This window comes from Salmo salar, chromosome 15 (genome assembly GCF_965601325.2).
Source record: "Salmo salar chromosome 15, fSalSal1, whole genome shotgun sequence".
Classification (NCBI taxonomy): Eukaryota; Metazoa; Chordata; class Actinopteri; order Salmoniformes; family Salmonidae; genus Salmo; species Salmo salar.
The window spans coordinates 83,822,322-83,850,207 of record NC_138305.1 but is presented as its reverse complement, the minus strand read 5'-3'; the positions used below and the strand labels follow the sequence as shown (position 1 = coordinate 83,850,207).

At 42.9% G+C, this 27,886-nt stretch overlaps 1 protein-coding gene across 9 annotated transcripts in view; it reads left to right on the top strand.

Moving 5' to 3' along the window:
* kif1b (kinesin family member 1B) overlaps positions 1–27,886 on the top strand; it is a 101,283-nt gene that overhangs the window by 35,881 nt on the left and 37,516 nt on the right. For 4 of the 9 annotated variants that reach the window (XM_082962101.1, XM_014145797.3, XM_082962100.1 and 1 more), the window contains exons 9-21: positions 241–306; positions 453–470; positions 1,853–1,928; positions 2,405–2,483; positions 2,845–2,987; positions 7,655–7,866; positions 9,992–10,071; positions 12,895–12,970; positions 16,162–16,241; positions 16,812–16,918; positions 18,030–18,113; positions 18,336–18,528; positions 19,915–19,987. In XM_082962101.1, coding sequence (XP_082818227.1) covers positions 241–306; positions 453–470; positions 1,853–1,928; positions 2,405–2,483; positions 2,845–2,987; positions 7,655–7,866; positions 9,992–10,071; positions 12,895–12,970; positions 16,162–16,241; positions 16,812–16,918; positions 18,030–18,113; positions 18,336–18,528; positions 19,915–19,987 — 1,287 coding nt within the window. Of the gene's footprint in view, positions 1–240; positions 307–452; positions 471–1,852; positions 1,929–2,404; positions 2,484–2,844; positions 2,988–4,087; positions 4,130–7,654; positions 7,867–9,991; positions 10,072–12,894; positions 12,971–16,161; positions 16,242–16,811; positions 16,919–18,029; positions 18,114–18,335; positions 18,529–19,914; positions 19,988–22,349; positions 26,866–27,886 lie in introns of those variants that run through there. The other 5 variants (XM_014145794.3, XM_014145800.3, XM_014145805.3 and 2 more) reach the window with 5 other exon arrangements.

The window sequence follows — 27,886 nt, the reverse complement described above, 5'->3', positions numbered from 1 at the left end:
GAGAATGGCGCTTGCAACATCAGACTTGTGAATTCGATCCCCGCTGGGGCCACCCATATAAAAACATGTATGCATGTGTGACTCTAAGTCGCATTGGATGAAAGCATCTGCTAAATGACATTATTGTTATTATGGATGTAGGCCACTCTTCAGCAACATACCACAAATACACCAAGTAGCTATGTATTTCTTTAAGGGTCTAATTAAATTGATATTTGCTATGTGGCTTGTCTTTATTAGGAGGGAGCCAACATCAACAAATCTCTGACCACATTAGGGAAGGTCATCTCTGCCCTGGCTGAGGTGGTGAGTACCGTCTATCTCTCTCTCTCCTTCCTCTATCTCCCCCTCCCTCCCTCGCTCTCCCTCTGTCATCCTCTTCCTCACGAGGAAGGCATGTTGTAACTTGGTCTGCTCTTCTGCTCTTCCCCTGGTGTTACTTGCATACCCAGGATTACACTACCAGCAAGGTAAACCCTGTGTGTTGAGTCATTTCAAACCACTGATCCATCCAAAAAGAGACGGATTATGGCAATATTTTGTCTGTGCTAAGGTGTAATTTTGTCACCCGACCATTTTTCTCCATTGACTCATCACCTTAATTTTATCTGCAATGGACCCAGACTATCTGCATGGAGCCCATCTTGCACTGATTCTATGCCCACTCGCAAGACTATGAATACACACTCACACACACTATACTGACACTCACACAAAACCCACACACTTTCATATACACGCGCCACACACGCATACCGACACAACACAAACACACATATGCACACATGTACTTTCACACTCATCATATGCTGCTGCTTCTCTTTTCTTCATTTTACTCTAATTATACACTGAGTGTACAAAACATTAGGAACACCTTCCTAATATTGAGTTGCACCCCCCTTTCGCTCTCAGAACCGCCTCAATTCTAAATCAATTCATCGGGGAATGGGACTCTACAAGCTGCCGAAAGAATTCCACAGAAATGCTGGCCAATGTTGACACACATGCTTCCCACAGTTGTCAAGTTGACTTGATGTCTTTTGGGTGATGGACCATTCTTGATACATATGGAAAACTGTTGAGCGTGAAAAACCCAGCAGCGTTACATTTCTTGACACAAGCCGGTGTACCTGGCACCTACTACCATACCCCGTTCAAAGGCACCTAAATATTTTGTCTTGCCCAATCACCCTCTGAATGGCACACATACACAATCCATGTCTCAATTGTCTCGAGGCTTAAAAATCCTTCTTTATTCTGTTTCCTCACCTTCATCTACACTGATTGAAGTGACATCAATAAGGGATCATAGCTTTCACCTGGATTCACCTGGTCAGCCTGTCATGGAAAGAGCAGGTGTTCTTAATGTTTTGTACATTCGGTGTATACCCTGATGCCTAGACGCTTTACCCAGCCTTCATGTACATATCTACCTCGTACCCCTGCACAGTGGTCTGGTCCTGGTACTCCCTGTATATAAGCTCCATTCTTGTGTATTTTATTCCTCTTGTGTTACTATTTTTAGCTCTGTATATTGTTGTGAAGAGCTCGTAAGCAAGCATTTCACAGTAAAGTCTACACCCATTGAATTCAGCGCATCTGACGAATACTATTTTATTTTACTTTTTGGAGGAACCGACACATTTGCACTGGAACAAAATCATCAGAATTCAGGCCTCTTCCATCTTCACCACCGCTAATGCACTTAGTGTGAAGATGCTGCCATTTTACAGTAGACTCTCCCTTCAGCCTCTCCTCCCATCACTCTTTCCATCTTACATTGGGAAACTAACATCCATCCATCCATTTCTGTTTGTTCACCACCCTCTAACATTGGTTTTGTTTGACACAGAGCAAGAAGAAGAAGAAGACTGACTTTATCCCCTACAGAGACTCGGTTTTGACATGGCTGCTTAGGGAGAACCTAGGTAAGAATAGATAAATCATGCCAACTATGTAACTGCATTATATGAGAAATACATTCAGAATCTAGTGACCGTAATGTATGTAAACCATTAAGCGAATGGCATATCAAGATGAAAGTCAAGATGAAAACCTGTGTTATACTATAACATGATGAAGAAATACTACTCTTTTTTTTTTTTAGACTGCAAACTGTATTTCAACATAGGTAGACAATTAGAAGTTTCATTGGGCATATTTGTGTGTGTAGATCCAAAATGCACATTCACCTGTCATTGGGAGAGCATTTCCAATGTATCAGCTCAGTCTAAGAAAAAACTGTATAGCAATGAGTATCCATACAATAACACTGTAGAGTTAAGCTTTTTTGATGTTTTCACGGGAATGACCTTGTATGCACCTTGTCATGTAAATTATTTTGTTCGTGATTTGTAACAAGGGAATTCATTTGTTCCAATCTCTTTTTCTCTCACTCACTCAGGTGGAAACTCCAGAACAGCCATGGTAGCCGCCCTCAGTCCTGCAGATATCAACTATGATGAAACCCTCAGCACACTACGGTAGGGCTCACTTCTTTTAAACAACACAAAATGCGATATTACTGTAAAATGTTACTGTATTGTTTCATTGTGTTACTGTAATGCAGAGTGAGATTTGGTGGGGCTAAATACATTAGTAGTTATTATAATCATTGTCTTAAGTCAGATTTTTCAGGAGACAATTAAGTTGACTATCTGTAATGCATTGTGGGTAAATAGTCTCTGACTGATCTACATAGTAATGAGTAGTTATTTATGAGGCAAGGGATTTGTGCGTCAGTCAGTTGGCAGTTGCCTTCAACATCAGCTGCAGTGACGAACAAGCCCAATTCTACGTCAATATTATTTGTAGTAAATGTGTTTTGCTCACTTCCTTTGCTAGCTATGCTGACCGGGCCAAGCAGATCAAGTGCAATGCCGTCATCAACGAGGACCCCAACAACAAGCTTGTGCGCGAGCTGAAGGACGAGGTGACGCGGCTGAAGGACCTGCTCCGCGCCCAGGGCCTGGGAGACATCCTGGACAGTGAGTGTGCCACATCACAATGCCACCTTCCGTCACAAAGTCTTCATTTCAGACGAGCATTTCGGCCTTAGGTTCCCCGAAATCTCTCTTTTCTCCCGAAGTGTGCACTTGTTCACTTCCCTTCATGGATTTGAAAGGAAATTATATATGGAAAGTCTTTGTAGACCAGTTGAATGCTTTAAAATGTGTGGGGAGTAGTGAGCGAATACACACTTTAGAAGGAAGGAGAGACTATTGGGATGTAGTCTTGTTCTCAGTGGCCCAACACAAGCTGGCAATATCCCCTCTCTCTCTTCTTCACTCTGATCTCCTTTCTCTAATTCATCATCTTTGTATCCGTTGTGTTACCTGTACACTACTGCCTGTTGTCTACATGCCAAACTAGATGTAGCATGACATTGAAATCGTACCTGTCGTGTCATTGTTTTAGCTCTAATATGACGAGGCATGATTATTGTTTTGCAATAAATAAGCACACGATATATGTTAGATATTGATTTCTTGAAGTTAAGACATTCAAAAACATTAATGTTGGGCTCCCGAGTGGCGCAGCGGTCTAAGGCACTGCATCTCAGTGCTTGAGGCGTCACTACAGACACTCTGGTTCGAATCCAGGCTGTATCACAACCGGGCGTGATTGGGAGTCCCAAAGGGTGGCGCACATTTGGCCCATCGTCGTCCGGGTTTGGCCGGTGTAGGCCGTAATTGTAAATAAGAATTTCTTCTAAAATAAAGATGAAATAAAATAACTTTAAAAAAATTACGACTGTTGATTGGTAGACGCTAAATCCCCAATATATGCATCTTAGATGGTAGTTTATGGCAATGGTTTATGTTCATATTACAATAGCTACACATACATGTATAGAGGGTGGTTACTAGATGAATTAGAGACATAACACGTCATCTCATTAATGTGTGACTTAATGAATAATCCACTGTTTAATGTCTACTGCATGTTCAATGGCATGTAATCTCATCCTCATCAAGCATTCCCCTTTCCTTCTGCCCAGTCAGAAATGTCTTTAATCTTTGCCTCCCAGTTAACTTCGTCTACTAGTCTCACCTCTGATCCTTATCTTCTTCCTGCTGCCCCTCAGTTGAGCCTATGGGTGATGATTGCCCTGGAAGTGGAAGCAAATGTGTGTATATTTGTGGTGGGGTTCACTCTCGCTCTCGCCCCATTTGCTACTGATAGCTAACCATTGCTGTTGCACCCACCCTTTTCCTGAAAACAACCCTCCTGGTTTTGCATGTAAATGCAAAAGATGATCAGCCTAAATGTACGGATTCTCAGACATGCAAGCGTTTTGATTACATGCTATTTGGGAAGGGTTAGAATGCCACTAGGTTAGCATGCTTTTGCGCTTGCTATTTGTTTTGAATGATGGGGGTGAGGCAGAATTATTAGCTGGCTCAAATCCAAATACACACAGAAAGAAGTATGTGGACACCCCTTCAAATTTGTGGATTTGGATATTTCAGCCACACCCGTCGCTTACAGACATTGGCAGTAAATGGCCCGTACTGAAGATCTGAGTGACTTTCAACATGGCATTGTCATAAGATCACCATGCGCAATGCCAAGCATCGGCTGGAGTGGTGTAAAGCTCCAATGCATAGTGCCAACTGTGAAGTTTGGTGGAGGAGTAGTAATTGTCTGGGGCTGTTTTTAATGGTTCAGGTTCGGCCCCTTAGTTCCAGTGTAGGGAAATCTTAACGCTACAGCAAACAATGACATTCTCGACGATTCTCTGCTTCCAACTTTGTGGCAACAGTTTGGGGAAGGCCCTTTCCAGTTTCAGCATGACAATGCCCCCGTGCACAAAGCGAGGTCCATACAGAAAGGGTTTGTCAAGATCGGTGTGGAAGAACTTGACTGGCCTGCACAGAGCCCTGACCTCAACCCCATCGAACACCTTCAGGATGAATTGGAACCAGTGGAGGCTGCTAAGGGGAGGACGGCTCATAATAATGGGTGGAATGGAGTCAATGGAATGGTATCAAATGCATGGAAACCATGTCTTTGACGTGTTTGATGCCATTCCATTGACTTCATTCAATGGGTGGCAGGTAGCCTAGTGGTTAGAGCATTGGACTAGTAACCAAAAGGTTGCAAGATCGAATCCCCGAGCTGACAAGGTAAAAATCTGTCGTTCTGCCCCTGAACAAGGCAGTTCTGCCCCTGAGCAAGGCACTGTTCCTAGGCCATCATTGAAAATAAAAAATGTGTTCTAAACTGACTTGCCTAGTTAAATAAAGGTAAAAAAATAGAAAAAGATTCCAGCCATTATTATGAGCCATCCTCCCCTGATTGGAACACCGACTGCGAGCCAGTGCCTGACGTCACTAATGCTCTTGTGGCTGAATGGAAGCAAGTCCCCGCAGCAATGTTCCAACATCTAGTGGAAAGCCTTCCCAGAAGAGGCTGTTATAGCAGCAAAAGGGGAACCAACTCCATATTAATACCCATGATTTTGGAATGAGATGTTTGACGAGCAGGTGTCCACATACTTTTGGTCATGTGGTGTATATCCCAACCAAGACAATAGACAATATCGTGCTTTAACTTCTAATGCCATCTTAATTACTTGTCTGTCTTCCCCCCACCCACATCATTACTTACCATTTGGGTCCTTAACCCATCTTTGAAACCTTTTTTTTTTCTTCTTTTTTTTCTTGCTGTTGAAGCGTGTGTTGTTTTACTAATTATCCATTGCAGGTGACAATGTTCAAGACATTAGAATGCTACTAAGTTCTCAAATTGAAGCTTTGAGCTACAGGAGGAAAGGTGCATGCTCTCATTTCTATGTAGCCGATTAGATGTGTGTTATCTAGACGTTTGCTGTGTTTCGACGGAATTCAGTCCTCTTGTAGCTAGCATATGCTTTATTTTAGCTGTATTCCCCAAACTCCTTACCCTTTCCCTCTCCTGTCCTTTGGCTGCTCCACATTGCCATTATACACTCTGGTAATAATTTAAGTGTATGCTCTCCATACTATCTGCATTATATGACATTGCAAAAATTGCCTGCATGGGAGCATAACGAAATAGATGGTAATCCGCTGCTGTTCAGTGGCCATTTTTACCAAGTATTTTCACCAGATTTCCTATCATTCAAATTCCATTTTTAGTCAATACGTGGAGGTTTCAGTCTGTCCTAAGAGACCCTGTCTTCCTGTGAGGTTTAGAGGGCAGTCACCTGAAACGCCCTTGAGGCCATTTTGTAGAGAAGAGCTGGCTGACATTTAGACAGGCGTGTGCGTGTGTGTGTGTGTGTGTGTGTGTGTGTGTGTGTGTGTGTGTGTGCGCGCGGGTGTGTTTTCACTTGTTCTTGTGTGTGGGGTAAGTTGAAGTGACTCTCACTGCAGTCTGAACTTTGGTAGCATGTGTCTCCATCTATATCACTTCCAAACAGTCATCCCGCCCCCCTCCCTGGTTCTCTGGCTCCCTATAACCCCCCTCCTCCTCCCTGGTTCTCTGGCTGCCTATAACCCCCCCCCCTCCTCCCTGGTTCTCTGGCTCCCTATAACCCCCCTCCTCCTCCCTGGTTCTCTGGCTGCCTATAACCCCCCCCCTCCTCCCTGGTTCTCTGGCTCCCTATAACCCCCCTCCTCCTCCCTGGTTCTCTGGCTGCCTATAACCCCCCTCATCCTCCCTGGCCCTCTGGCTGCCTATAACCCCCATCCTCCTCCCTGGTTCTCTGGCTGCCTTTAACCCCCCCTCCTCCTCCGTGGTCCTCTGGCTGCCTATAACCCCCCTCCTCCTCCCTGGTTCTCTGGCTGCCTATAACCCCCCTCCTCCTCCCTGGTTCTCTGGCTGCCTATAACCCCCCTCCTCCTCCCTGGTTCTCTGGCTGCCTTTAACCCCCCTCCTCCTCCCTGGTTCTCTGGCTGCCTATAACCCCCCTCCTCCTCCCTGGCCCTCTGGCTGCCTATAACCCCCCCTCCTCCTCCCTGGCCCTCTGGCTGCCTATAACCCCCCCTCCTCCTCCCTGGCCCTCTGGCTGCCTATAACCCCCCTCCTCCTCCCGGGCCCTCTGGCTGCCTTTAACCCCCCTCCTCCAGTTTGTACATGTTAGCAGTTTTCACACCAGTATACATTTTGGAGTTAAAGAAACAAAGTGAAATACATTACCATTATGACATATCGTACTTAGTTATGTCACTGATTTGAAGTTGGTAGGTGCATTTGAAAAGTGTATTGCCATTCAAATTTAATTCCCAATTGTAATGATAAAATGGAGGGATCTGTTCATTGGCCACAATAATGTGTGTCCTTTTCAGATTATAAGTCCTGAAAATTCTCGGACAAAATAATGTCATGCAAAATATATATATATTTTTTGTGGCCATGAAACATAATGAACAATTCGATTTGTCATTTTGCGAGACGTTGAATGGAATGGTTTACAGATTTCAACAAAAACAACGTCCTTTAACTTTTTAACCACCTGGGGAGAAAACTGCTGCTCTGTTTAACTGACCATTGTGCTGGTTCTCTGTCTTTTATCCTTTGATGTGCAATGTGTGTCTTACACTGGTCTTTCCTCCTGTCTCTTCTCTCTCCCTCTCTCTCTCTTCCCCATATTCTCCTTTTCCTGCCATTTTTGTGAACCTCCTCCCTTTCCCGGGATCCCTGCCTCTCTCTCCTCTTGTTGACTCAGACCTGAAAGACATACACAACAATAAGCATAGATACTTGCTAGCCTCAGAGAACCAACGCCCTGGCCATTTCTCCACAGCCCCTATCGGCTCCCTGACAGCCTCGCCGTCCTCTGGCTCGCTCTGCAGCCTAGTTGGCCCGCAGTCGGTCACCAGTATCCAGGAGCGCATCATGTCCACCCCGGGAGGGGAAGAGGCCATCGAGAGACTCAAGGTACAGTATTCCCCCCCCCCCCCCCCAGTACTAGCTACACTGAACAAAAATATAAACGCAATATGCAACAATTTAAAAGATTTTACTGAGTTACAGTTCATGTAATGAAATTAGTCAATTTAAATAAATGAATTCGGTCCTAATCTATGTATTTCACATGACTGGGAATACAAATGTGCATCTGTTGGTCATAGATACTGTTTTAAATAAAAAGCTTTGAGCGTGGATCAGAAAACCAGTCAGTATCTGGTGTTACCACCATTTTCCTCATGCGGCGCGACACATCTCCTTCGCATAGAGTTGATCTGGCTGTTGATTGTGGCCTGTGGAATGTTGTCCCACCTCTTCAATGGCTCTCGTCTGCAGTTGTGCGGCCGGTTGGATGTACTGCCAAATTCTCTAAAACGATGTTGGAGGCGGCTTATGGTAGAGAAAATTCAATTCTCCGGCAACAACTCTGGTGGACATTGCTGCAGTCAACATGCCAATGGCTCTCTCCCTTAAAACTTGAGACATTTGTGGCATTGTTGTGTGACAAAACGTCACATTTTAGAGTGGCCTTTTGTTGTCCCCAGCACAAGGTCCACCTGTGTAATGATCATGCTGTTTAATCAGCTTCTTGATATGCCACACCTGTCAGGTAGATGGATTATCTCATAAAGAGGTGTTGTAAAGAAATTTGTGCACAAAATTTGAGAAATAAGCTTTTTGGAATATGTATGGGATCTTTTATTTCAGTTTCTGAAACATGGGACCAACACTTTACAAGTTGCGTTTTATATTTTTTACATTTAAATTCCATAATTAAATGGCATTGAAATGGATGAGACCCCTAAACTATGTAAGGACATAAACAGTGGAACTAAACCAATATAGTCCCTATCTTTTCCCGATTTTAAGTGAAAAGATAGGAAGTCCAGAATTCCCCCATGTTCTTAGTCTGTTTTCTCAAATGGAAGCCCTCTGAAGATGTAAGAAACATGCATGGAGGGATATAACATTAGTGTGAAAACTCAGCTTGGAAAAGTGCAGCAATTTTGTTAAACAATGGATTTCAGTCCATTTGATGTCAAGACCCTTTTGGGAAAGCGGCCCCCTTACTAATATCTTCCTCTCAAGCTATCAGTTTTCAGCTGTTCTTTTATATCTTCCCTTGGCGTTCCCTCTCTCACCCTCGTTAGCTGCTGACGAGTGAGCACATAGGATGGCAACATACAGCCATTACGAGCTGCAGTTTCCATGGCTACCGTGGTGCCAGTCTGTCATCCAATGACGTCGGGCGCCGACGCAGATGGGGAGGAAATAGGACCAAAATAGATCTGGTCTTCGTGGCCATTAAGTGTAAAAAGCGTCAGAAAATATCCTGAGTGCACACTGTGTGCTCATATTAGCACAGTGAAATAAATTGCTTATCAGGATCATATGCCTGCTCCTAGTCTGACATTCAATGGATAATGGAACATGTGTCTTTGGGAGATTCATCAGCGTTGTGTAACTGAATATATTTTGGTGATTTTTCATGTGCATCCCTCAAACAAAACATTTTGTAAAAGATGTTCATAATCTGCTGAATCTCCTTCCGGTGGCCCATCCATGAGCCGTATATGCGTCCCAAATGGCACCCTATTCCTTTTAGTGCACTCCCTTTTATCAGAGCCGTATGGGCCTTGGTCAAAACTAGTGCACTCTCAGGGAATAGGGTGCAATTTGGGACGCAGGCACTGACTTTTTATTTTGAGCCAGGGGACAGTGTCTGTATCCAGAACAACAGATGGTAGGGGTGTTAACCCTTTACAAAGGATGGAGTTGAATTTATTGGCTAATGGCCATACTTCCTGCTTTTAGAGCCAGATGGTCGTGAGCAAGCCAGTGGTGCTAGTAGGGATGAACAAGGAGAGAATAGCACAATGGCAGGATAGGGAGCACGTGACATTCCCAGGTTATGGGTGTTTTGGCTGGACCCCCAGTTTAGTCTTGATATTCTCACCATAAGATTTTGTTTTGAGTTAAGGTCTTCAGGATATAGAACCTACTAAAGAGGTGATTTTTATCATATTAGGTGAACCGAATAATAACAGAATGCTAAATGTATTATTTTTCTTGACACTCCCCAATCTGTCCTCAGGAATCTGAGAAAATCATTGCTGAGCTCAACGAGACCTGGGAGGAGAAGCTTCGGAAGACCGAGGCAATACGAATGGAGAGGTCAGTGCAGGGTCAAAGCCCCATGATGCCTTTTTGTTTGTCCGTCCTTTCAAATGGGACACTTCCAGTGAAAGGCTGTATCCCGATTCTCCACCCTTCTGAAATGTGCCTTTTGTGTCTGTCTCCCTCTCACCTTATCCATCTGTCACACTCTCCTTTCAGTGTGCTTCTTTCTTCCTTTCTTCTGGAAATAGAGAAGCATGTTTAAGGGACAGGAAGCAAGACAGAATATATATACATTTGTTCATCCACTGATGTATGTCTGGAGGAGACAATTGTTTGGTTTATATTTCATTAACAACTTGAGTTGATGGAATGCTGTCACAAAGCGTATCATGGTAAAGATGAACACTAGCACCCAACACTTAATGACCTATACTGAGGACATACCCAATACACATTCCTATATTTCTCTATGCATTGTGGGATCATTATGCATCTTCCTGCAAGTGCCGCATTCTATCTCTTAAAGTAACACCAATTTAAATTCCTAGCGACAATTTATTGCATGGTGGTGATGACGTTTTCAGTTCAGATTCTACTGTAAAGAATGTAACCATCCCCACCACCAATGTAATAAGGGACACATGGACATGTTTCAAACATCACTCTCTCTTCTCCTCTAGGGAAGATGTGTTTCAAACATCACTCTCTCTTCTCCTCTAGGGAAGATGTGTTTCAAACATCACTCTCTCTTCTCCTCTAGGGAAGATGTGTTTCAAACATCACTCTCTCTTCTCCTCTAGGGAAGATGTGTTTCAAACATCACTCTCTCTTCTCCTCTAGGGAAGATGTGTTTCAAACATCACCCTCCACTCTCTCCTCTCCTATAGGAAAGATGTGTTTCTAACATCACTCTCTCTTCTCCTCTAGGGAAGATGTGTTTCAAACATCACTCTCTCTTCTCCTCTAGGGAAGATGTGTTTCAAACATCACTCTCTCTTCTCCTCTAGGGAAGATGTGTTTCTAACATCACTCTCTCTTCTCCTCTAGGGAAGATGTGTTTCTAACATCACTCTCTCTTCTCCTCTAGGGAAGATGTGTTTCTAACATCACTCTCTCTTCTCCTCTAGGGAAGATGTGTTTCAAACATCACTCTCTCTTCTCCTCTAGGGAAGATGTGTTTCAAACATCACTCTCTCTTCTCCTCTAGGGAAGATGTGTTTCAAACATCACTCTCTCTTCTCCTCTAGGGAAGATGTGTTTCTAACATCACTCTCTCTTCTCCTCTAGGGAAGATGTGTTTCTAACATCACCCTCCACTCTCTCCTCTCCTATAGGAAAGATGTGTTTCTAACATCACTCTCTCTTCTCCTCTAGGGAAGATGTGTTTCTAACATCACTCTCTCTTCTCCTCTGGGGAAGATGTGTTTCTAACATCACTCTCTCTTCTCCTCTAGGGAAGATGTGTTTCTAACATCACTCTCTCTTCTCCTCTAGGGAAGATGTGTTTCAAACATCACTCTCTCTTCTCCTCTAGGGAAGATGTGTTTCAAACATCACTCTCTCTTCTCCTCTGGGGAAGATGTGTTTCAAACATCACTCTCTCTTCTCCTCTAGGGAAGATGTGTTTCAAACATCACTCTCTCCTCTCCTATAGGAAAGATGTGTTTCAAACATCACTCTCTCTTCTCCTCTAGGGAAGATGTGTTTCTAACATCACCCTCCACTCTCTCTTCTCCTCTAGGAAAGATGTGTTTCTAACATCACCCTCCACTCTCTCTTCTCCTCTAGGGAAGATGTGTTTCTAACATCACTCTCTCTTCTCCTCTAGGGAAGATGTGTTTCTAACATCACCCTCCCTCTCTCTCTCCTCTAGGGAAGATGTGTTTCAAACATCACTCTCTCTTCTCCTCTAGGGAAGATGTGTTTCTAACATCACCCTCCACTCTCTCTTCTCCTCTAGGGAAGATGTGTTTCTAACATCACTCTCTCTTCTCCTCTAGGGAAGATGTGTTTCTAACATCACTCTCTCTTCTCCTCTAGGGAAGATGTGTTTCTAACATCACTCTCTCTTCTCCTCTAGGGAAGATGTGTTTCTAACATCACCCTCCACTCTCTCCTCTCCTATAGGAAAGATGTGTTTCTAACATCACCCTCCACTCTCTCTTCTCCTCTAGGGAAGATGTGTTTCTAACATCACTCTCTCTTCTCCTCTAGGGAAGATGTGTTTCTAACATCACCCTCCACTCTCTCCTCTCCTATAGGAAAGATGTGTTTCTAACATCACCCTCCACTCTCTCTTCTCCTCTAGGGAAGATGTGTTTCTAACATCACCCTCCACTCTCTCCTCTCCTATAGGAAAGATGTGTTTCAAACATCACTCTCTCTTCTCCTCTAGGGAAGATGTGTTTCTAACATCACCCTCCACTCTCTCCTCTCCTGTAGGAAAGATGTGTTTCTAACATCACTCTCTCTTCTCCTCTAGGGAAGATGTGTTTCTAACATCACCCTCCACTCTCTCCTCTCCTATAGGAAAGATGTGTTTCTAACATCACTCTCTCCTCTCCTATAGGGAAGATGTGTTTCTAACATCACTCTCTCTTCTCCTCTAGGGAAGATGTGTTTCTAACATCACCCTCCACTCTCTCCTCTCCTATAGGAAAGATGTGTTTCTAACATCACCCTCCACTCTCTCCTCTCCTATAGGAAAGATGTGTTTCTAACATCACCCTCCACTCTCTCCTCTCCTCTAGGGAAGATGTGTTTCTAACATCACCCTCCACTCTCTCCTCTCCTATAGGAAAGATGTGTTTCAAACATCACTCTCTCCTCTCCTATAGGAAAGATGTGTTTCTAACATCACTCTCTCCTCTCCTATAGGGAAGCCCTGCTGGCTGAGATGGGCGTGGCTATCCGTGAGGATGGCGGCACTCTCGGGGTCTTCTCTCCTAAAAAGGTAAAAGGATATGTGCCATACCGGGGTATTACAAAAGCAGTAGGTTTTTTACTTGCTACACCAGTGCGAGCAGAGCGCAAGCCACTCCATCTAGTGTTCTTGGTTTGAGCCGCGAGTCGAATTCTTAAAAATAGAACCAGAGCGCTGCTTACTCCCATGTTTCCTTGAAATCAATGGGGGCGTCTCGCGCTCTGCAAAAGTTACACGTCTAGTGTAGCAGGCAGGGTCAATTCCAGTTTCAGGAAGTGTACTGAAATTCCGATTTATTTTCAATGCTTTTCAATTACGAAAAAGTTTAATTTTGTTTACTTTCTGAATTGACTGGAATTGAAATGGAATTGACTCCAACCCAGCAGCAGACCTGTTAGATATTTCAGGATAGAGATTCTATTTAACACACAGCGATACAGGCGTGTCCAAAATCTGTCTTGCCTACTACTTACTAAAACTACTTACTGTGTACTAATCATACTCCATACTATTTAGAGCGTACTGTTTAGTAGAAATGAATGCAGTAAGCAACAAATATCAACATACTAGGCTTACCCATCCTGATAATGCGTCATTTAAAGTGCAATTGCGTTGATTCCCGCTATTTGTTAATTTGGTTACAGTGCATCCCCTTGTCTCATTATCAGCTGATTCACATGTATTTGACAACAGCTGATAGTGTAAAAAGACTGTTCTCTTCCTCAAAAGTATGCAGCCAATTCAACTAGATGAAAGGCCGAAATGAGTATAACATCCTGGCATTTAAAGCATACCTGAGTTTCGAAGTTTAACATACTATAAAACTTTAAATTGTCCGCATACATAAAATGCCTAATATTTAGAATGTAAGTATGGGTGTTCGGCCACTGTCTCTAGTACTACACTACCGTTTTCCCATTGTTCCTTCTTTCCGGGGCCCCGGCGCCATCCCTCAGCTCTCACTTGCTATTCCATACATTCCTTTATTTTCATTCTCTTTTTCCCCATTCCCTTATCTGCTTCCTCCATATGGTAATGTTTAGATGGGCCCTGAAAGGCCCAAGTCCTTGTTTGACGAGGACTTTGATTGTTTTTCAACTAAACAGGTTTGTGAAATCAAATCAACATTTTGATTTCTACCGCTCCCCCGCTAGATAATCCAAATGATAGCCCCTGACACACCCCATAGAGAGTGACCCAGGTTTAGCATTTGTAGAGCTTAGTAATGAATCAAAATGCCTGTGGCCTTGTATCCTCCTCAGCAAGATCACACATGTACTGCTATTGTATTGTAGCATTATTTGATTTGAAGAGAAGTATTATTTATTGATCTACACCACGGTAATGCATTTGTATAATAACCTTGAAAACCCCTTTCTAGAATAGCACTCTCGGTGGCCATAGTATTGCTAGTAGAGTTTATTAGCAGCTGTCATACCGTATCAGCGGTTTGTTTACGAGGTTGTAGAACGTTCAGGTAGAAATGTATTGTATAGAACAGTTATGATTGTCTGTCATGTAGAATAGGGAATGGTCGGCTCTGTTCGTTCCATTTCACTGAAAGAATCCACCCATGATAGATGCTCCTACAGCTACAGCCTTAACATGAGAAGGTTCATTCAGTCTGTTAGCTCTTTACATGGGGAAGCCTTCTGTGCCTGACAGACATGTTGAAATCGCAGCCCAATCCACGTCATCTCTGTGAAGAGGACTAAATTCTCAGTCGTCCAGGCCTCACTCAATCCGTCAGCTCCGCAGACCGATTGACGCTATAGAGACAGACGGGGCTTATTGAGTAGTGGTTGAGGAATCTGTCTGTACACCTCTGCACTCCCCCCTCCCTTTCTCCCTCCTACCACCCATCTCCCCCGCACAGGCAGGCAGCTTTCACAAGTCAGGAATGAAAAGAACAACAAGTGCTCTCGTCAGTGGAGTCACGATCGAGAGGGAGATTAGATTTGTCATCTCTGCCACATCGAGAGGGAGATTAGATTAGTACGATCGAGAGGGAGATTAGATTAGTCATCTCTGCCACATCGAGAGGGAGATTAGATTAGTCATCTCTGCCACATCGAGAGGGAGATTAGATTAGTCATCTCTGCCACATCGAGAGGGAGATTAGATTAGTCATCTCTGCCACATCGAGAGGGAGATTAGATTAGTCATCTCTGCCACATCGAGAGGGAGATTAGATTAGTCATCTCTGCCACATCGAGAGGGAGATTAGATTAGTACCATCGAGAGGGAGATTAGATTAGTACCATCGAGAGGGAGATTAGATTAGTACCATCGAGAGGGAGATTAGATTAGTACCATCGAGAGGGAGATTAGATTAGTACCATCGAGAGGGAGATTAGATTAGTACCATCGAGAGGGAGATTAGATTAGTACCATCGAGAGGGAGATTAGATTAGTACCATCGAGAGGGAGATTAGATTAGTCATCTCTGCCACATCGGCTGTAACGAACGCGACTGTCCATTGAAGCAAATTTATTTGATATCAGAAAATCCCCTCTTATGACTTTGAAGCTCCCCCTTTTCCTAGGACTTTAAACCCTCCTTCACTGCTAGGAGTTTTGTTTTTTCCTTCATTTCACTAATCTTTTTCCTCCATCCACTTTCTCTCATTTTCACCTGCTGCTTCTCCATTGGTTAGCTTTTCGTAGAGAGGCCTTGTGAGGCCTTGTATGCTGATTTGCTTGCTAATGGAGTATTTTCCCCGAAGAAGGTTGGTGGCTCAGTGATGTTTACTGTAGCATTGATGTGTTTCTAGTGGTGTCTATCAGACACAGGTTCAAATATTAGGAATTTTCTTTCAAAAGCAAGCTCAATAACTACGCTTGATTGAGCTTGCCTGGCCCAATGTACTAGGCCTAAAAGTGAACATTCCTCACATCCAGCACTCCAGGCAGGCACAATCAAACGCATCAAAATGATTTGAAAGAAGAGAGTAATAAACTATTTTGAGCCCAGGTCTGGTGTATATCGTGAAACTAGACTTCAGAACTCGTGAGGATGTTATTGACATTACCTTTTTCATTCCACTTTCATAAAGGGGTATTAATCAATTAATTTGTATTAATCATGCAGATGTGAACTTAATATACCTATGAAATGTGATTTCCTGAATTTTTCTGTATTTCACACGTATTACTGGTGCAAGTACTGTATGTGAACAGTGTCTTACTCTTGAACTCCGCTCAACTCTCCGTCTTACTAGACCCCTCACCTGGTCAACCTGAATGAGGACCCATTGATGTCAGAATGTCTGCTGTATTACATCAAAGACGGAATCACAAGGTAACTCAGCGGAACACAGTAGGGAGAAGTTGCCCCATAGACACTGATCTTGGGTCACTTTTGCATTTTCCCCATCAATGGTTAAGGCAAGGATTTGGGAGGGGAAGCTGATCTTAGGATAACTTCACCCCGGAGCCAGAGGAACACTGAAGCTTCACAGTGGAATGCTGTGTAGAAGCTACTGCAAAACATTTTAATCAAGGATTTTTTTAGTTCTCTCACGTCTAACTTTTCCAGTTTTTTTTTCTTCCTGTATTTGGCCTGAAAGGTGGCATGTCATCTGCCTTTGATCACCAGCGTATTTGATTGTCTCGAGTCAAGTCGCTTACCTCTGGCTCTCCTTTCCCACACAGTAGTCTTCCTATAAAGTATTAAGTTATCTCAGTACCTGAGGTGACAATAATGAGTAACAGGAGCCTAGATGAAACGACATGAAGCACCTCAGAGGAGGTAAAACCCTGTTATAAGCAAACATTTTAAGCCATAGCTTTGGGTTGTCACTTGCTAGTTAAAATGGTCGCCCACTCTGACACTCAGTCACAAAATGTCCTCCCTCACTTGTGCCGGCAGGGTGGGCCAGGCGGACACTGAGAGACGGCAGGACATCGTTCTGAGCGGAGCCCACATCAAAGAGGAGCACTGCATCTTCCGCAGCGAGAGGAACGCCAATGGAGACGGTGAGAGAAACCATGTGGGGCTTTGTCAGTGACGCAAAGTGTCTGCATGGGCTCAAGTGTGGCTGCACGAGGAGGTTTCGAAAATGTTTGTGGCCAGAAGACGGACATTACACCTCAGTTTTCTGTAAATTCTTCTGGCAAATGATACTTATGCATGTTTACAAATGGTTGTCTGCAAAAATAAATAAACACCCTGGATCACTGAAGCACCTTGTAAAGAAGAGGCTGCCATTTCCTGACCAGGCCTAACCAGTGCCACTGTCAATATACTGTACCGTAATTTCCGGACTATTAAGCGCACCTGAATATAAGCCGCACCCACTGAATAAAAAAAAAAAAAGTTTTATTTTGAACATAAATAAGCCGCACATGTCTATAAGCCGCACGTGCCTACCGGTACATTGAAACAAATGAACTTTACACAGGCTTTAACGAAACACGGCTTGTAACAAAAATAAATAGGCTTTAACGAAACACGGCTTGTAACAAAAAATAAAAAATTAGCAGTAAGCTTTAGTTGTCTTTTTGCACTGAGTCAATTCCTCACGCTGCTGTTTCCAACGTCTTATCATCGACTCATTAAGACCAAGCTCCCGTGCAGCAGCTCTATTTCCTTTTCCAACAGCCAGATCAATCGCCTTCAACTTGAAAGCTGCATCATATGCATTTCTCTGTGTCTTTGCCATGATGAGGGTGACAAAATGACTATCGTAATCAGAATGATGGGAAGTTTGAGAGCGCTCGATTTAATCTAAAAAGTAAACAAAAAAGTTTTTAACCTTAACCCGTTTGGCAATTTCATTAGTCTAATGAGCGAAAAAACTGAGCACGTCACAGAATGTGTTTTTTTGGAGAATTTTTTTTTTGAAAGCGGGAAAAATCCATATATTAGCCGCGTCATTGTTTAAGCCGCGAGGTTCAAAGCCTGGGAAAAAAGTTGAGGCTTATAGTCCGGAATTTACGGTACCTATAATTTGTACCTCATTTGTCTTGTGTTGTATTTGTGTAGAATTTGGGCAGAGTCAGGCATTCATATTAGAAGCGTTATTCTGATTGGTTGGTATAGGGATTAATACTGTTCGCTGTATCGATGTGTTTTTTTTGTCTCCAGTGGTTGTCCTGATGGTGCCTTGTGAGGGATCGGAGACCTATGTCAACGGCAAGCGAGTTGGAGCGTCAGTGCAGCTTCGCTCAGGTGTGTATTCCCCACAGCTGCGTTTTCAGGAATGTTCTCTCTTCATTTGCAAGTAAAGTGAAGGATCTTCACATTGACATCTTCTCCACTGATAGAAATAGACTGGAGAAGGTGTTGACGTGAATTGCTATTCAATGACAGGAATTCCTGAATCTCTTACTTCTTGGCTTTTGAGCGCAATGCCTGTTTTGTTTCGACCTTGCGCACTCCCTCTTGTCACAGGAAACCGTATCATCATGGGGAAGAACCATGTGTTTCGGTTCAACCATCCAGAGCAGGCGAGGGCCGAGAAGGAGGAGAAGGAGAAGGAGACCCCAACAGCAGAGACCCCAGTAGAGCCAGTGGACTGGACCTTTGCCCAGAGAGAGCTGCTGGAGAAGCAGGGCATCGACATGAAGCAAGAGATGGAGAAAAGGTATGTACAGGACCGAATACAGTCATGTTGATCTCATGAGCTCACGAGCTTCAATGCCATTCAACTCTCCTTCCGTGGTCTCCAACTGCTCCTAAACACAAGTAAAACTAAATGCATGCTCTTCAACCGATCGCTGCCTGCACCTGCCCGCCTGTCCAGCATCACTTCTCTGGACGGTTCTAACTTAGAATTTGTGGACAACTACAAATACCTAGGTGTCTGGTTAGACTGTAAACTCTCCTTCCAGACTCACATCAATCATCTCCAATCCAAAGTGAAATCTCGAATTGGCTTCCTATTTCGCAACAAAGCATCCTTCACTCATGCTGCCAAACATACCCTCGTAAAACTGACCGTCCTACCAATCCTCGACTTCGGCGATGTCATTTACAAAATAGCTTCCAATACCCTACTCAACAAGCTGGATGCAGTCTATCACAATGCCATCCGTTTTGTCACCAAAGCCCCATATACTACCCACCACTGCGACCTGTACGCTCTCGTTGGCTGGCCTTCGCTTCATAATCGTCGCCAAACACATTGGCTCCAGGTCATCTACAAGACTCTGCTAGGTAAAGTCCCCCCTTATCTCCGCTCACTGGTCACCATAGCAGCACCCACCTGTAGCACGCGCTCCAGCAGGTATATCTCTCTGGTCACCCCTAAAGCCAACTCCTCCTTTGGTCGTCTCTCCTTCCAGTTCTCTGCTGCCAATGACTGGAAGAACTACAAAAATCTCTGAAACTGGAAACACTTATCTCCCTCACTAGCTTTAAGCACCAGCTGTCAGAGCAGCTCACAGATCACTGCACCTGTACAAAGCCCATCTATAATTTAGCCCAAACTACTACCTCTTCCCCTACTGTATTTATTTATTTTATTTATTTTGCTCCTTTGCACCATATTATTTATATTTTATCTTTGAACTTTCTTCAAACTACAAATCTACCATTCCAGTGTTTTTCTTGCTATACTTTATTTACTTTGTCACCATGGCATTTTTTGCCTTTACCTCCCTTATCTCACATCATTTGCTCACATTGTATATAGTCTTATTTTTTTTTCTTCTACTGCATCATTGATTGTATGTTGTTTTACTCCATGTGTAACTCTGTGTTTTTGTATGTTGTCGAACTGCTTTGCTTTATCTTGGCCATGTCGCAATTGTAAATGAGAACTTGTTCTCAACTTGCCTACCTGGTTAAATAAAGGTGAAATAAAAAAAAAAAAAAAAAATGGACTGTCAGTCCTGGCATACTTAGCTTAGTCTACGAATTTGAGTGATTACGTTTCCCTAACTAGCCCCATCCCTTATATTTGTACCAAACCACGTTTTTGAATAATTGTGTATACAGTAGGATTTAATTTGTTTTTCATTCATTCTAGATTGACTGAGATGGAGATCTTGTACAAAAAAGAGAAAGAGGAGGCAGACCAACTTCTGGAACAGCAGAGACTGGTAAGCCTTGAAACCTTTAGCAAATTAACTCCTCTAACCTGTAGCTTAATTCAGTTTTTTTGTTGGGGGGGCACAAAATACCTGATAGTTTTGTTTTTGTGTTGAGATGAAATGTGCTGCAGGATACAAAGTTAAAGCATGGTTTTCCTATAATAACTTTGCGGATAGTTCATTTTGATAGCTAGTTTTGTCATTAGACATTATTTTCCCCGCTTGCTCTGTTGAAGTCTGACTAGCACTAATTTCTCACTGTGCTGACACCTTTGAGACACTTCTATTGTATGTGTGTGTGTGTGTGATGGAGAGAAGCACTTACTTTTACTTAGCATGTCTGTTCCTCTTGCATGGGTGTGTGAATCCACTATCTGGTCTGAGATAGGGAAGAGCAAGCCCTTGACTCCTGATTTCGACCAACTTGCTGAAACAATTTGATTCAGAGAGAATTATATTGCAAAGCATTTTTCCCTGTTCCAAATCCTTATTTTCACTCTTGTGTCTTCTAGGTTTGAACTGAACCTTGCAAAACAGAATTTTTGTAAATTAATTATTGGATTTGTAATTTCTTTAAATTATGACCTCAATTCAAATGAATTGAATTAATCAAGTACCAACTCATTGGCTCAAGAAAATGACAGAACAATTGCCAGTGATCTAGCTTTGATAACACTTTACTGCTTTTGCATGGTTCATGTTTTGTAGCATGTTTTCTTCACTTCCATTCCCAGGCTAAGTTGCAGAGATAGACAGTTAAACTGGTCAACGATGTGGCTACTGTGGAATGCCTTGGTTTAGACTTCTATTCTAGTTTTTTGCTGTTTTGTGTTGAGTTTCTATGCTCTTCAATGCAGTTGCTGATATGTACAATGCATTGTGATAACCAAGAGTCCTGCTGTAGTACTTTTTGAAGGCTAGCGACAATGTGGTTTCTCATTGACTTCTTTTGTCACTTCCTTATGCTAGCCTCACCTGTGCCTTTGTAAAGCACACTGAGGACATAACTCAACTGAATTATCAGTACTCGGGTTTTAATCAACGAATCACTAAAAATACTTTAATTCTCTGGTGGTTTATGAGCATAACTACAAACGTATGATATTCAGACTCCTACTGCATACACGTATTTGTACACCTATTTCCAACCAATGTCTCTGATCTAGTCGCAGATACAGTCATCAGCTTCCTGTTCTCTCTGGTTGTGATCTGTAATGTACTTTGTCTACCAAAATGAGAAACTGCATTTTCTTCCAACTAACGTCTTCCGTGAAGTGGATGCATTAACACTTAACCTCACTTTTCTGTCTGTCCTCTCTACTGGCTTTCCAATAAAACTGCAAGACTACTTTTGTCCTCTCAACCACTGCTAACACTAGAGCAACTCTAAAACCAACTCTAAATCTTCTTTCACGTGGACTTCGAATGGGGAAAGGCTACCAAAATGTGTCTGCCTTTTTTTGCATGCCTTTGTAGCATGTTTGGGATCCCGCTTTCAAGTGCCCATATCGTCAATTATGAAGAGGAAATAATACACAAGAAATCAGATCAACACCTGTCCCCCTTTTTCTGTTCATATTCTGTGTCTAATCATGATAGTCATGCTTTACATTTACTTTTAATATCAATATGCAACATTGGGAATGATATTGGCCTACCTGATTGTACATTTTCTAAGTACAATTTTGCAGATAAATGTGTCAAATATTTCCCCATTTCAAAATATGAGGGCGCTCCGCAGTGGTTACTCCTGATGGTAACATGTTCTTCCAGCACTAGAACATGCATAGAAAAGTTACATCCAAGAAATAAGCAACATATTCTATATAAATCCATATAATTTTACACTAAAGAGCACAATTTTATAGGATTCTTCTGAATTCACTCATTAGCCTGAGGCCAGAACCAATGCGCAAACCAAGGTCTTAGATCTATAAAAAGAAAGTCAATGGAAGCCACTGTCAGTATTAGGTTTTTGTTTAAGCTGGTTTGTCCTTGAATTTGATGAATGATTTCTTCCTAGACTTATTTTTCTGGGCATGGAAAGTGCATGTCCTCCAACTTGTCATACATCTTGTATAATTATGATGTATGCGTAAGTTTGAGGGTGTTTTTATTCTGACCAAAAAGTATATTGTTTTTACACTGAAAATGGTTAGAAAAACGTATGCGGATGTAGAAAATGAGTAATTATATACATTTCAATCCTACCCAAGAACACCCCGTGGCAATAGAAGTTCCCATGTTGCATATTCATACTTGTATCCTTTCCTTTTTTTAAAAGCCATCCTTCCTCTTTTTGATTTCCCATTTTAATTTCTTCATTTTGTTGGGAACCTCTTTGGTTTGTTTCCTGTTTTGTTTTTTCAAGGATGGCGACTCTGATAGTGGCGATGACTCAGATAAGAGGTCTTGTGAGGAAAGCTGGAGACTGATCACCTCCCTGAGGGAAAAGCTGCCTCCTAGCAAGCTGCAGTCCATAGTCAGAAAGTGTGGCTTGCCCAGCAGTGGGAAGCGTCGGGAGCCTGTGAAAATGTACCAGGTTCCCCAGCACCGACGCATCACCAAGGATGCCAAGTGGGTCACCATCTCGGACCTGAAGATCCAGGCAGTGAAGGAGATCTGCTACGAGGTGGCCCTCAACGACTTCCGCCACACACGCCAGGAGATTGAGGCCCTGGCCATCGTCAAGATGAAGGAGCTGTGCGCCGCCTACGGCAAGAAGGACCCCAACGAGCGGGACTCGTGGCGGGCAGTGGCCAGGGACGTGTGGGACACGGTCGGGGTAGGCGACGAACGCATCGAGGATGTTCTCACCAACGGTAATGTGGGAAGAGGCGGAGGGGGAGCAGGTGTGGTGGCCGACCCCATGGATGACCTCAAGGTGCACATTGACAAGCTGGAGGACATTCTGCATGAGGTGAAGAAGCAGAACAACATGAAGGATGTGGAAATCCGTGCCCTCAGGAACAAGATGGTCAAGATGGAGAAAGTCCTGCCACTCATCACCCCAGAGGGTCAGACTTCCAGCCCGCCTACCACCAGCCCCCCTGCTAGCGCCCCCAGAACCCCTAGTCCTCGGGAGGGCCGACCCCTGGTGCAGGCCGAAGGGGAGGAGGGCGAACTGCAAACTGCGGGTGACGACTCCACCCTCCGCCGGGGCCATATGCGCTGGATGCGGCAGGAGCAGGTGCGCCTGAAGAGTCTCCAGCAGCAGGAGATCACCAAGCAGCTTCGCCGGCAGAGCGGCCCCCACCGCTTCATCCCGCCGGAGGACCGCAAGCTCCGCTTCCCGTTCCGAAGCAATCCCACGCACCGCAACTCCTGGAGTCCCGGCACCCACATCATCATCACCGACGAGCGGGTCATTGAGCTGAAGGTGCCAAAAGAGGCCTTTGAAGAGGAGGAGGGGGGGGGTCAGGTGCAGGCTGTGGAGGGGGGAGAGCCCGTAGAGAGAATGGCGACTCCTGTTAGTCAAGCCACCTACCCCCAACAGCCGAGCCCCTCCCCGCAGCCACGCAGATGTAAAGACCTGGAGCAGGGCCCAAGCCAAGGCCAAAGCCAGGGCCAGAGGCAAAGCCATAGAAACCAGCAGCAGCAGCAGCAGCATCAGCAGTCCCATGAACGAAGCCGCAGCAACTCCTTCAACCACCGCAGAAATTCTGGTTCTATGGACCGCCGAAACTATGGTTCCATGGACCGCCGATCCTCCGGCTCCATGGAGTCCTTGCAGTACACTGATAAGGGCAGGAAGCAGCAGCAGGCCTTCTATCAACCCCGGCACCATTACCAAAACCAACAGGCCCAACAACCCCAACCACACCACCAACAGCCCTGCCACTACAACAGCATGCCCTATGGCGCCAACACCAACTTCACTAGTTACCAGAAATATCCCCAAACTGACCAAGCAAACCATCAAAGCAATTTTCAGGCACCACCTCGAATGCGCAGGCAAATGTCTGCCCCTAATCTGAAGGATCTGAAGGCTAGCCGAGAGACGGCAGTGTGAGATGGGGCTCGTGGGAATGAGGAGTTCTGTACTTTAGTAGACAAACACATTACAGATCACAACACCTCAGAATAATTGTCCACAGTGAGACAAACAGCTAGAACTGTGACTCTTTTTGCACTTGAACAGTGTGTTGGTTGATCCAAATTTCAATGGTATGTGTATAATGAAAGCACAATTGACCATTTCAATTGCATAATCTATCTATGCCCTTCCTCCTGTATCCGTTGTGCTGCACTGGTTGCTATTTCAACATATGCAAATGAGGAGAGCTGTTGTAAGGAATCAAAGCCACCACAAGATAATGGGACTTTTTGTGTCATCCTTTTTAAATAATGATAAATCATCATACATTTTTGATTCATTCAGACAAATGATTTTCATGGTTGATCATCTGCGTTTTACACTGTTTGCCGTTTTGGTTTATAATGAATGTTATTTTAGCTATTATAAAGATTAACCCTTGGCTAGGGCAAACAGGGTTGTTTCTAAATCCTTAGTTCAAACCCTTTACCTTGGTGTCTACAAAGTGCCCAACATTTACAGTCAAACAGTATTTACTCTCTTCCTTAAGAAACCCAACTCCAGGAAAAATAACATGAAATATTCTCACCCTTTTTATTTAATTTGGTACACTAACCGGATCTGCCAAGTGTACATTTACAATGTTTGTTATATCATTTCGGGACAGTAAGTGTTCTATCATAATTTACCATGTCACATTTGAAAGGTTTTTACATTGACCTGTTGTTATTATCGATATGGAAGTTAGCAGCTAATTAAGCTACACATCAAAGTGACTGTGTAATACAATATAATCTGTATGTAAATTAGATTATGCATTCATTGTGAATTAATTTACTGTGCACCACCAACACTTGACTGCCTTTTGAAAATGAATGAAGACTGATAGAATGGAATCAAAGAAGTGCCTTAATGATTCACTAACATGTCATTAACATTGCTCTGCATTTACAATCTGGTATCAAAGACCTTCATTGGCTCTATCTCCCTATAACTTTTTGATTCAATTTTAACACTTGCATACTAAATGAATACCTTAAATTGCCCTATACTTGTAACCACTAGTGCTGAAAATGTACCAAATTAACGAGTTTGGTGAGACAATGCCTTATTATTCCTTTTGGCCACCATGAGTAAAACAATGTTAAGCCTCTTGTCTTCATAGTTAGTGTTAATGAAAGGAAATAGGTATTTTTACTTATGATATGCGACTGCCACCGTACATTGTATTTCCAAAACTCAATTGCACTTCCTTAAGTCATGAAGAAGTTGTACTCTCAATCGTATTACAAAAAAGTGAGAGAATATGGACAGAGATCTGTCTTAAGCACCGTTTTTTTTGTACTCTATTGTTTGAAATGTAGATGTTGATTTAATGTTATCTAGCGGAACATCATTTTGTTAAGACCAACTGCCACGGGTCTTGCTTTTCCCACGGGGATGTGTTCTATGTACAGTACTAAAACTGGCTGTGTCCCAAATGTCACTCTATTTCCTCCTTAGTGCACTACTTTTGATCATAGAAGTCTGGTCAAAGGTAGTGCACTATGTAGGGAATGGGGTGCCATTTGGGAAAGAGCCTGTGGATTCTGGGTAATGTATTACATTGCCATTTATTTATCTCTGGTTCAGTGACTCAGACCCACAAAATGCAGCTTCTTAGGGAGAGGATGTCCAACCAAGGGTTACCATGGTTTCAAAAGACTCACCCTCAAAAACTTGGGAGTAACACAAAGAATGAAAGTCTTTGCATATTGCATATTTCAGGAGAAGCATCATTGTCCAATTGGATTTGACTCGAATATGTGATTTCATAAATTGTGGGCTCGTAAGTTTGTAAATCTCACTTTCTACTTAATGGACAGTACATTTTGCTGTTGTGAATACATGACACATTGAATGCCATTTCCATCTGTAAAGAATGGAATACGTACACATCTTGTTCGGTTTCCCACACATTCATTCTTAAGGAATAGTTTAGTGATTAGAACACCGCCCTGAAAAAATGTATCTGATACCATGCATTTATCTCTATCAATTACACTGTGTAAACGCTGTTGACAGACTTGAAATGAGATAATTATTTCCTCATGAGTTTGCCACTGATGCTGTCAGTTGACTCTCTTCACTTCTGAGTGAGTTAAGTATTCTTATCTCCTATACCTTAATAGCTTACTTCGCTGCCTATGCCTGAAGAGAACCTTGTGATTTCCAAATGCAATGGCCAACGCCTATGTCTAAATGACTTTCTTTAAAGAAAACATTTCATTCAGGATGCTTAGAGATTTGTGATATGCATTTGCCTATCTGAGCTACAGTATGTTATTGATAACTGTAGATAACAGAATAATATAAAGTTCTCAAAATACTATTTACTCTACCTTTGTGTGTAATGCAAACCAAATGGCAAAAATCTATAGGACATTTTCTTCAACCGTTTGCTTTCTTTCCATTTAAAAAGTGCTCTTGCTTCTGACTGTCTTTGCATGCCTTCAAGTCAATGCTCCAATAAATAATGTTATTAACGCATGCATCCGGTGCTGACAGCTTCTCAAAATATTACCTGGAGAGCTGGAAAAGTAGTCAATGAAATGGACAATGTACAGCTATATTGTTCTTTTGAAATATATGTTATGTTTGTCTGGTCAGTGTTGTTAGTCTATCTGAATATGATATGAAGTGCCTCAATATGGCTGTGTATCATGTTGTTGCCTCGTAAAAGGCTAGTACTTTGTGCAAAAAATATTGGAACTTCATTGTTCACAGGTTTTATCAAGGATATAATGCATAAGTTTGTGTTGCTGGAGATCTATTTTCGAAGTATGACTGAAATAAAATGTTACAGATGCAGGCCGTTGCTTGGTGTTCAACTTGTTTACTTAAATTAATCTTACTGGGTTTCCCCCCAAAAATCTACATTTTCTCAAAGGCCAAGCAGCCTCGTGTGAATTGATATTGAACATTTGGCTGTATGTTAAATAAGATCTGAGGGAAGGATCTCATGATACTCAGTATCAGCATACTATTAAGTTTCATGGCAAGAAAACAAAGCATTAAGTGGTTTGAAATTGCTGAGGAAAACCGTTATACCGTTGGAAAGAAACAGCCTGAGGTTGTCATCCCCACACTAGCTTCGTTTCCGTCCAATTAGCGACAGATTCTCATGTGAATATTCTAAAATCAGCATAAAGAAAATGTTATTTTTCCACCAAACGGACTTGTTGCAGAAACAAATTAGTGCGTGATTTAAGTAGTGCCCACAAAATGTACTTTTTCTCATAAATTTACATGTGCCGATTTAAAAACCTAAAATTCAATGTGTTTCCATCGCATTTTTAACTGATCGTTTTGTCGCAAACTGTTGAGTTAAATAGCAAATGTGCCTACTCTGATTTTGGGAAGTGCGCTTTAGCCACAGTTCGCAGTGTGGGTAGGCTGTGCGGCCAGGTAGGCTAGTCTACATGACGAGATTATTATGGATAAAAACGAGAATATTTTTAATTGTCAAACGATAGTCAAGCATCCATAATCATTTCACCAGAATAAGACCCTCTATTTATTGGAAAGCTGCACCAAGATTACCCTGCACATTCACCACCCAGTGCAGTTCATAACTGATTTAATCTGTAGCCCAAAAACTCGGTTTCCCGATTCGTAGTGGGAGGACCACACACAATATCATCGCGTGACACCAAATTTACTTCAATATGAGGGTTGTTATATCAATATTTGCGCATAAAGGCGTTTCCACCGCCATTTCTCACATAATACATTTTACCGACACAAAAAGATCCCACCATGTCGAACGAACACATGATCTGGCGGCATTTATACAATTGTACCGAAACCTCCAGTTACCATAACAGCTGTTG